Genomic DNA, 10,334 nt, shown 5'->3' with positions numbered 1-10,334 from the left:
TGTCTCTTGCACAGGGAAGATGGGAAAACAGAATCAGAGACTCAGATTTTTGGCTCCTTTGATGCTATATAATTGAGCTTTTGGTTATCGGAGGTCACCTCCAAAAATATCAGGTATAGATCAAAATAAAGATGAAAAAATGTGAGGCAAGCTTCAGATTCCCACAGAAACTATCCACACACCCTTTGTCCCTGGCTTTGACCAAGTTTACCACTGCACTATGTACGGCAAAGTACTTCTGACATGGGTTGCAATCAAGGGGGCTGGATTTCTCTTCATCAACCAGATAACCCCAAGTCACACAGAATGCAGCTAATCATGATGGCCTGTGTTGGCAAATAGGCTCCTTTTCTGTTTTTTAAAGGGATCATCCAAGGAAGCCTGGGGACAGTAGGCAGGAGAAGAGCCGGACACATGGAGGTGATAGGGGCTAGAAATGCAGGCAGGCTGAGGAGGGGTACCCTGGCAGGCCATGTGCTCTTTGAGATCAGAATCTACATGCAGGCTGTGGGTCAATTCTTGACATGGCTGGAAGAAGCTCAGTGAAGGTCCAGGAATGGTACCACAGCCAGGCTGCATGTGATGTCCCTAGAGAGGGAGAAGGAGTGAGGCCAGAGGGTGAAGACACAGCAAGGTCAGACAGCTGAGTGGGCTTCTGGGAAGGGAGGGTGCTTAGTGCTTCAGACTCGGGCTCAAGGGATGGGGCCAGGCTGTGCCCAGTACAGCTCTCCTCTGCCCACAGCCTGTGCCTTCTGGGGTTGGGGAAACCTCTCACAAGTTGCTTTGTTTAGAGACTCTGTCCCCATCCCTCCTCCTCCCTGCATCTGTCCTCTGTTTAGAGTTGTGTGAAGCGGAAGACAATTCGGGGCTTATTAGTGTCCCAGGGAGATATGTAACTTGTGCTGCTGGGACCCAAACAGCGCGAGTCTTAGCAGCAAACTCCAGCGGAGTAAGGACTGAGGAATTGTCTCACCTAATTACAGGGCCTGGCTCTCTCTGTGTTTGTGATTCGGTACGGTTGTCCGATCGCTTTTGATCGCTTTTCTCTGTTTGCCGGCTCAGGTCATGCTGGAATTGTGCTAATTAGAAGAGAAATGGACAGAGTGATCCTGTCAGCCCCGGTTACTGGTGGGGACAAAGCAGAATATTATTCTGAGGCAATGTTTTGTAAGAGCCCTTCTCCTGCTCTCATTAGGAGGAAGAGGCCCCCAGGAGGGAAGTTCCGAATGCTTGGCCTGGCTAATGGAGCACTGGGGTGTTCCTGTGCTAACTAACAGGCTCTGCTCGCCCTCATGCCAACCAGGGGCCTCACAGTTGCCCCTGGTATCACCTGAAGCCTCCAACTGTCCTTGGTCTAACAGAAAGTGCCAGACAAAAGGTGGGAAAGTTGATGGCCTTTTCAGACACAGGGACATCCTTCCAATGTGGCGAAGATTCTAAATAAGTATGAACAACCAGCTACAGGACAGTTAGAACTTACGAACTGAACTTGGAGAGACCTCTGCTTGCCCATTCAATGGGCTACTGGAACAGGGTGGTTTGGGATCTCTTAAAGGAAGGAGAAGACACAAAACAGAATGACTTCACGCTTGGAGATAAAGATGGGCCAAGTCTAAGCTGCTAAGAAACCACTTATTTGACTGGGAGCCAGATATCTTGGCCTACCTGCCCCCTTTCCAACCTGTAGTTCATCTTCCTGCAATGCCTTAGTGCTGGGGGACAGGGACTTCATTGCAAAGCAGTCGTGGACCTCCCAAATGCTGTTCTGAGGCTGCAGAGTCAGTGGGGGAATTTCACCAGCTGTATCATTACTGTCCTGATTTGAGTGAACACAAAAGCTATAATAACAAGACCAACACCAAGGAGCAGCTAGCAAATGTCTACTTCTAATTATAAGAAGGGCCAGATGTGGTGGCACATACCTTTAATCTCAGCACTCGGGAGGCAGAAGCCAGATGATCTCTGTGAGTTCGAGGACAGCCAGGGCTACATGATGAGATCCTGTTTTTTTTTTTTTTTTTTGTTTTTTTTTTTAAAATAAGGGCTTGTGAGATGACTCAGTTGGGTAAAAACACTTGCTGCCTAGCCTGATGACCTGAGTTCAAGTCCCTGGACTTACATGGTGGAGGGAGAGAATTGACTCCCAGAAGTTGCCCTTTGACCTCCACAAACACACACAGTGAATGACCAAAAAGTTTTATATTATGGAAAATACGTTTTTAAAACAAAAAGATAAAGAAAATTAATGAGGGTGCTTTGTAATTAACAAAATTAATATCCTATATGAGCTGTCTATCACTTCTTTTTCCTTAAGCTGGAATGCTTTCTCTAGAAGGACATGCTCTGGTGAAGACAAATCCATGACCCACAGGTGGCAGAGTGGCCCAGGTGAGTACTTCTCTTCTCTAGGTCTCACACAAAGGAACTTGTACTAAAGCAGATGAAGATGTCTTCCATGAAGACATGGAAGAACTAGGTACGTATGAGGGAGACACAATCCCAGGAGCTTGTGCTATCAAAGGGCGGTAAGATCTGGACTCAGATTACTTAGGTGTGAGGTGTGATCAGGTGCGATCCTGTGATCTGCAGCACAGGAATGGCACATTTCAATCTTGGAGGAAGGTCATCTCCCGTGGCGTCACCAGGGCTTACAGGAAGAACAAGTATGATATGTGCAAAATGAAATGGAGGCTGAGACTCCTGTGGCATGGGTAAGCAAGGCACTCACTGTTCAGAGTAAGAAGAGTTCTTATTGGAAGAGAGACTTTCTGGGGAGACGAAAGACTCCAAACGGAAGGATCAACCAGGTTGTCATTTTAAACTGTCATGTTTAACCGTTTAAACCCGAGGAGAGAGATGGACCGGTGACAATATACACAAGGTGGTACCAAAGCTTTCTAAAGGGTCCCACTGGGTCAGGGAATTTAGCAGTGACGGCAGGATGGCTGGTGGGACAGGGGACTTGTCACTCAAATTGTACTTTCCATGAGTCCAGGTTTAAATATACAGCTTGGCCCTTTAAGGGAAAAATTCGACCTCCTATACAAGGGACACATTTATTATGAAGACATATTATACACAAAGTATAATCCTCTAACGTTCTAAAATACATATGCATACTGTACATACATTTATATTATCAATATAAAAATACATCATTAACATTTCTAAGGATGACAAATACAAAAAACAATAAATATCACAATTCTACAACGTCTACTTACATTAATTAAGTGCTGGTGGACAGGATAACAGTGAGAGGAGGAGGCCACAGCAGTTCCAAACACCAACCACTGGCTTCCCATTACAGATGAGTTGGTTTGGGGAGCCATCCCAGTATTCTCCACATACCTTTCAAGTCCCCAAACTCTGAAAAGTGCCTGATGTCATCAACTCTCAAAAACAGAGTGAAGAAAAAATTTGACATATGGCATTATTTCTGATCACTCGTATACACTCACTTTAACCGCATTTCGTGAGATAAAAAATGTCAATCACAGACTTAAGCTTAAAATCAACTGGCCCTTCTAGGGAGTACTCCAGCAGAATGCTTCTCTTCTCATACTTCTCTTTTGTGGTACATATTTCATTGCTTTTTCCTTTTAAAAAGTAAAACTGTGTCGATCAAATAGCACTCATGAAGGGGACAATCCAGTATCAACTCTAGCATTAGGCACAAGTGTCTGTCGAGAACGGTCAAGGACCCGCTGTGAACCTCAAGAGCACTGTGCCCTAACAGACACATGACAGAGACTTGGCCACAGCTTCTCCTGTGTCCGAACTCCCAATGGATGATGGCCACGGAGCTTTTCTTCCTATAATATTGAGGGAACTCCGCGCTTTTCAAAATGTGAAAGACTAGGTCTAATCCATTTTACCCAGGGGCAAGATTTTCAGACTTTAGCAGACATATACAAGTAGCAAAAATAATCTGTGAGAGTTGTTTTAAGCCAGACCATTTTCCCCTGGGTATGTCTGTATCATGTAAGTGGAGTATCTGATATGTGGCTGAGAGGAGGAAAGGGGGAAAGCATTGTTACCATCTGACAGCACACACTAAGTCAGCCGGGGCTTCCTGTTTTCAGTCGAAGGGAACTCTTACAACCATGCCCTCCCACTACCAGGTCACACTCACTTTTTCACTTACAAATGTAAGAGACTAACCAGAGTTCCTTCCATTGTCTTCACACTAGTCTGGGGGTCTAGAACTCAGGGTGACCAGCATGAGTCTTTTTTCTAGAGAGTCACTACGAGAGCTCCACTTGTCCAGAGTCAGACCTGCAAAGTGGGCCTGGGAGCGGGGAATGGATAGTGCTAAGGGCAAGAGTGTCATTGGAGGTACAGACTTAAAAAAAGCAGATGTACATTTCAAGAGGATTGTTTCCTTCAGAATGGAAGTCATAGAATCCGTTAGATCTGTAGAGTTCACAGGTCAGGATGCACAGTCTGGTCCAGAATGTAGTTGGTCTCTCTCTGATGTCCTTGTCATGAATGCTTCTTAAGAGGTCAAGTACAACTTAACAGAACCCACTAATCAACACGTCACTACTGACTCTGCCATTACAGAACCGAAGGAGTTCTAAGATCCTGAGACTCCTCAGTCACTTTTGGAAAGGACCTTTCGGAATGATGAGACCTCTACGTTACCAGAGCTACGGAGCCGACTCAGGAAATGGCAATGGTCCTTGGGTAGAACAGATTCTTCTCTTGCTGCCAAATGTCCTCAGAGGTGCAGAGTGCCAGGAGCAGGGGAGAAGGGCAGTCTTTTCCCAGGAAGCACGCTGCGTGCGTCATCAGAGCGACACTGGGAAGGGAACTTGGTGTAGTCTTCAGGACACTTGTGCTGGAGTGGCTGCTACTTCTTGGGTTTCTCTAGGATGTTCAGGAATTTCCCCCTGGTCATCTCTCTGGCTGCAATCATAAAGTAAACAAAGCAGCAATGAGAATCAGGACCGGAAAGGGGATCACAGGAAGACTTAAGTTACACATGCAGGCCCAACTCCCCCAAAGATGTCGTCTGACTTCCACACCCTCGTCCTGTGCACCTGCACTTATAAACACGTGTTAATATGAAAAAGGATATGGGTAATTAAATCAACTGTACACCAAACTGCTACTCCAACAAATGCAATCACCACTCATGTTCTAGCAGAGGGAAAGAAAACCACCACTGACAATTACGACTGGACAGCAAATCTCAAGTCGGCAATGTATAAGGTCCAGGACGGGGGTGGAGGGTGATTATCAGCTATCCTTACAACAAATCACCAGGGAATTCCCGTAAGTCCCTCTGTTTGTCTCTCAGCTCCAATGCTCATGTTCACTATCTTATGGCGTTTGCTCTGGGAGGCTAAAATCCAACTAGGATCAGAATCTTGTCTGAACTGTTGGTCTCTGCCCATCTAGAAAGTCAAATCAACCCCCCCCCCCCCCGGCCTGAGCGCAGTGGGAGGCCCGTGTGCTGCTCTACAGCAGGGTTTATATCCCCTAGGTGCAGTTCATCTGGGATGCTGTAATAAAGCAGGCTTTATAGGGCTTTGGTCTTCTCGCTTGGCATTGTCAGCCCGTGGGTATTTAATAGAACCAGGCAAGGTTTATGTGTCTTTCTCCGACTTTCAGCACCGTCAATCTCTGAAACCTAGCTATTGCTAGGTTTATTCAGCTACTTTCCTGTATGTCAGGCTCCGAAGTAAAAGTAAAACATTTCCCAATTAAAAGGGCCACCGCTCTAGAAGCAAATTTTCAATAAGCATGTGCAATGCAACCTCCACCCCACTGCAGCTCCATCTTTTTAGATCTCTTAAATGGATTCAACAGCTCTCAAGGTTTCTGATGGCTAGGCTGGGAAGCCAGAAGTCTTCCATAACTACGCAGTGGACATCGGACGTGGTGTCTCGGCCACAACATGTCCATCTTGGCCAAAGAAAGGAAGTGGCTAGGGAGGCACCTGCAGTAATGAAAGGGATGTCTGCCCATCTTCTTGTTGCCTTTATCTAGGACAGAGCAAAAGACTCGAGACAGATCCTCCACTCCAACCAACCTAAACTTAACAGTGGCTTGTCTGCCAGGCCTGATGGTAAAGGCCTGGAATCCTGGCCGGGGCTGGACAACTTCCTAAAACCCAGTCCTAGAATAAAGTGAGTAAAACGAGGCCTGGGGTGTAGCTCAGTTGGTAGAGTGCTGATCCTAGTTGGATTTTAGCCTAGAGTGCAGCAGGCTGGAGGGTCAATCACTGCCCGCACGCCAGCTCCTTCTATGTACAACCTGCCATCACAGGGATGCTTTCGGTATTATCAGTCCGTGCTCCCAGTGTTCACGAGCTCCGAGCTCCAGTGAAAGGTGGACATTCTGTCAGGTAGGAGTGCAAGTTCAGGGAGAGCTGTCTCAGTGCTGCCCACGCCCAAATCTGAGCCTTCCTTGGTGGTTTACACAAGGTTTGTACAGAATTGAGGGAGGCCTATTGACTAAATCTGGACACATACACAATAATAAACGAGAGAATAAACAGGAACACAGCAAGCACTAACCCTTCCTTTAAAGTCAGTTACGCCTGGACAGCGGCTTTCAGTGAACCGCTCTCTCTCTAGGGTAGGGTTTATTTCCTTTTTTTGTTATTTCTCAAGAAAATAGTTAATTTTTTTCTTGAAACTAAGTCTCTATGTAGCCCTGGCTGGCCTGGAACTCACTCTGTAGACCAGGCTGGTCTCAAACTGGCAGAGATCCACCTGCCTCTGTCTCCCAAATGCTGAGATTAAAGGCATGTACTACCTACTGGGCCCAGTAAAAACAACAATAAATTTAGGTTTGTTTACTTTGTGTGTGGGTACAGAGCGCCCACAGAAGTCAGAGGACAGCTTGTGGGGGTTAGTTCTCTCTTTCCATCCTGGGTTTAAGGGACTGAATTCAGTTGTAGGCTTGGCAGCAAGTACCCTTTATTGGCTGAGCCATTTGAAGGAAGTAATGCCAAATTAATGGAGATCGGGGTCAAGGACTAACTACTCTAGAGGAAATCCAATCAACTACTTAGCCAAGGGGAGACGGCAAGGCCATTTTATAGAGAATTCAGGACTTGGGGTTGGGGATGCAGCCCGGCTGGTAGACTGTCTGCCTAGTACTACATCAACTGAGCATGGGGGTGTGTCTGAAATCCCAGCACTCAGGAGACAAAGGCAGGAGCCAGAACCGCAAGGCTGTGCTTACAGAGTGAGGGAGAGGCCAGGATGACCACATGGGGAAAAAACCAAAGAGAACCAAAGAATATGAACTCATTTCTAGCTCAAGCGCAGCGAGGTAGCTGGGCCAGCCTCAGGCTGGACGGTCTAAGGCTCGCCGGCTTCCTCTGTCCAGCAGGAGCAGCAGAGCTCACCTCTACCTTCTCTTGGATGCTGTCAGCGTAGTGGCGACTGATCACTAACAATGGTTTTTAGAAATGGCAAGTAACTAGTTTTTGTTCCTCCCACATTTTCTGAGTGAATGAATGGATGAATAAGGGAGGTCAGAAACCTCAAAACTCCATTGACAGAATAGCTACCCTTCTCTTTACAAATTTAATTTCCTTACACTTTTGGGTAGAGCAGCTACAAGGGTTAACTGCCTACTCTTGAGGGTAAAGTATAAGAACTTTAAACCTAAACAGCATCAAACCAGTCTGCAGTGTGGCTGGAGGCCAGTGTGGAAACCAGAACCCTGACACACCCTGATTTCATTGGTGATTTCTGCTTGCTGGTGATTTCAGACTTTCCAATTCCTTACTGTTACTTAAAATAATAGGGATTTATCCTTATTTATGTGTGTGTTTTGCCTGTATGTATGCATGGTTAGCGCTTGCAGAAGACAGAAGAGGGTGTCAGATTTCTTGGATCTGGTGTTATAGACGGTTGCAAGCTGCCACATGGGTGCTGGGAACTGAACCCAGATACAGTGTAAGAGCAGACAGTGTTCTTAACCACCAAGCCATCTCGTCACCTCTTACAGTGAAAGAATGACCTGAATGTGTTAAGACTTAGAACTTTAAAGGAAAAACAGGCAGAGATTCTGAAGTCTCTCAGTGGTAAATTTTCCGTGAATTTAACCAATCCTTTTTTTAACAACTCCCTTTCCACTCAATCATTCCCCCCCTTCCACCTAATCCAAGTACACAGAGTTGCAGGAAACCACCGTAAAAGTAGAAGTAATTCAAAAGACATCATCTTCTACATGGGAGGGGAAAGTTTCCCTTCTTGCCAGTCCCATATAGGAGATATACGAATGCATGACATAGCCGCTCCCTAAGAGAGGCTGGGTCCTATAAATCAGCTCCTGAACACCAGCCCCTTTTTGTGCACAGGGAAATTGCTATGGGTCAGGGGCTGCTCCAGAGCAAGTGCCCTCCTGTTCACTTGTCATCAGGAATGTTAACATTTCTGATGAATTCATACAGCCCTTATTTTATTCCCCATTTCTTTATCCTTGCTCTCTTGATCTGCTGCAGTATGAAGATTTTCACCCAACCTTCGACTGTAATCACCGCCCGCACACTGCACCCCCCTAAACCTAGTGAAATTGTTTAGTGATGCCAACCGCGCTTTTAATTTGCAAGACATCAGACACAGAGGTAATTTATACCAACATCTGTTCATTTTTGACTTCTGAAACAAACTCGCACATGCTGTTACAAAATCCCATTAGGAGTAAGGAGACAGCCTTCTGCTACTGTTTCATATTCCTTACACACACACACACACACACACACTCTCTCTCTCTCTCTCTCTCTCTCTCTCTCTCTCTCTCTCTCCTCTCTCTGTTCGAGGAGGGGTTATATATGTAAATATATTTTGCTAATGTACTCTCACCAAAGGATTTCAACTCTCTCTTGGGAAGAGCCTTCAGAGCTGCTGCTTACTCCCAGGGGTAAGAAGCTGTCGTCTCTTGCCTAGCTCCACCCCCCACTCCTTCTTCCCAGTAGTTATAGTTTGTTTTTTTCTGGATAAATGTCCGGGGTAAGATTCTATGTTCTTGAGCTTGGCACTTTTAGTTCCTCCATTTCTCTCGGTTCTTCCCAACGCCTACAACGTTGATGTGTTATAACAGAAAAGAAAGGCAGAGCTGGAAGATGCACAGTCACAAAGTACCTGCCGTGTAAGCTGAGGACCCGAGTTTGGTCCCCAGAGCCCACCTGAAAAAGCTGGGTGTGGTGGTGCATGCTTGTCAGCCCAGGGCAGGGGTGGAGACAGTGGAGCCCCGGAGCTTGCCAGTCAACCAGCCTGGTCTTACCTGGTGAGTCCAGACTAGCGAGACTTGTCTCAGGAAATAAGGTGGATGGTGCATGAGAAAGAACACCGAGGCTCCCCTCTGGCTTCCTCACATACATCTGCGCATGCACCCTCACACATGTGTACTCAGCACACAAAAGAAACAATCCTAAGAGCAAGGGATACAGCTCAATGGTAGATTGCTTGCCTAGCAGGTTGTTACCCGGCATGACACATATATAAGGAAAAGGAAGAGGGAGAGGAGACAAGGCCTAGAAAAAAGAAGTGGCTAGAGAGTTTTATCTAGTTGATGAAATTTGTGTTTTTCCTTTGGGGCCTATTGTCTAGAACTACCAGCTTGTGGGAAGACAACATTACCACCATTGTAATGACTATGCAAGAGGGACCCAGTGGTCATCAGCCACCAGACTATGTGATGTGCTGATGAGAAGCATAACACCACGTCACCCCACGATCTACAAGCCCTCCCAGATAGTGCCCAGATCACAAATGGAGACGCGCACAACAAAGACTTCTCGCAGGGTAAATGTGGACTGCTGCTGAGTGTGGACCAGAGGCCATTCATACATGCAGAAAGCCAGCAACTGGCTGGACTATGATCAACTCCCAGCTTTATGTTGCTTCTATCCCCTCTGTAGTCTCTCCCAGACTGCCAGGTTCATAGCAGCTGTAAATGCCCGGGTATACTTAAAGAGGTCATGGCCGAAGGGAGGATGCTAGCCTGCTTCCTCTGAAAGAGGTGTGGGGTTAATATAGTCTCTTCCTTAGACCCTTCAATCCCCCATCTTCCATTTAGCCTTGCCTCTAGTTCCCATTCCAACGACTAGCCCCAAACTGCCTTCTCTGCAGTAAATTTTCTGGTGGCTGGGTGAAAAGATTCAGTAGTACAGATTGATTTCTTACCAGTGAGGGGATGAGGGATTACCAGAGGCCCCTGGTTAACGAGATTGGGTGCAGAATCTCTCTTGAGACCAGCCCTCTCTGCCAGAGCTTTGTACCTTTTGTCCATGACATATGGGTTTCATTACGGAAAGATTTTTCAGATTATAACTTTGAGGCAATTGCCTGCTAAAATTCTGCTCG

The 10,334-nt window shown here is 46.4% G+C and overlaps 1 protein-coding gene across 2 annotated transcripts in view; it reads right to left on the bottom strand.

Moving 5' to 3' along the window:
* Positions 1 to 2,811: 2,811 nt before the first annotated feature.
* The window catches only part of Lin52 (lin-52 DREAM MuvB core complex component), an 88,446-nt gene continuing 80,923 nt past the window's right edge, over positions 2,812 to 10,334 (bottom strand). For both annotated transcript variants that reach the window (XM_028876771.2, XM_028876779.2), the window contains one exon: positions 2,812 to 4,911. In XM_028876771.2, coding sequence (XP_028732604.1) covers positions 4,830 to 4,911 — 82 coding nt within the window. In that variant the 3' untranslated portion in view covers positions 2,812 to 4,829. The remainder of the gene's footprint in view (positions 4,912 to 10,334) is intronic.

The sequence above is a fragment of the Peromyscus leucopus genome, chromosome 14 (assembly GCF_004664715.2).
Source record: "Peromyscus leucopus breed LL Stock chromosome 14, UCI_PerLeu_2.1, whole genome shotgun sequence".
Taxonomy (NCBI): domain Eukaryota; kingdom Metazoa; phylum Chordata; class Mammalia; order Rodentia; family Cricetidae; genus Peromyscus; species Peromyscus leucopus.
The sequence above is the reverse complement of the archived record's forward strand: the minus strand, read 5'-3'. Positions and strand labels throughout refer to the sequence as shown.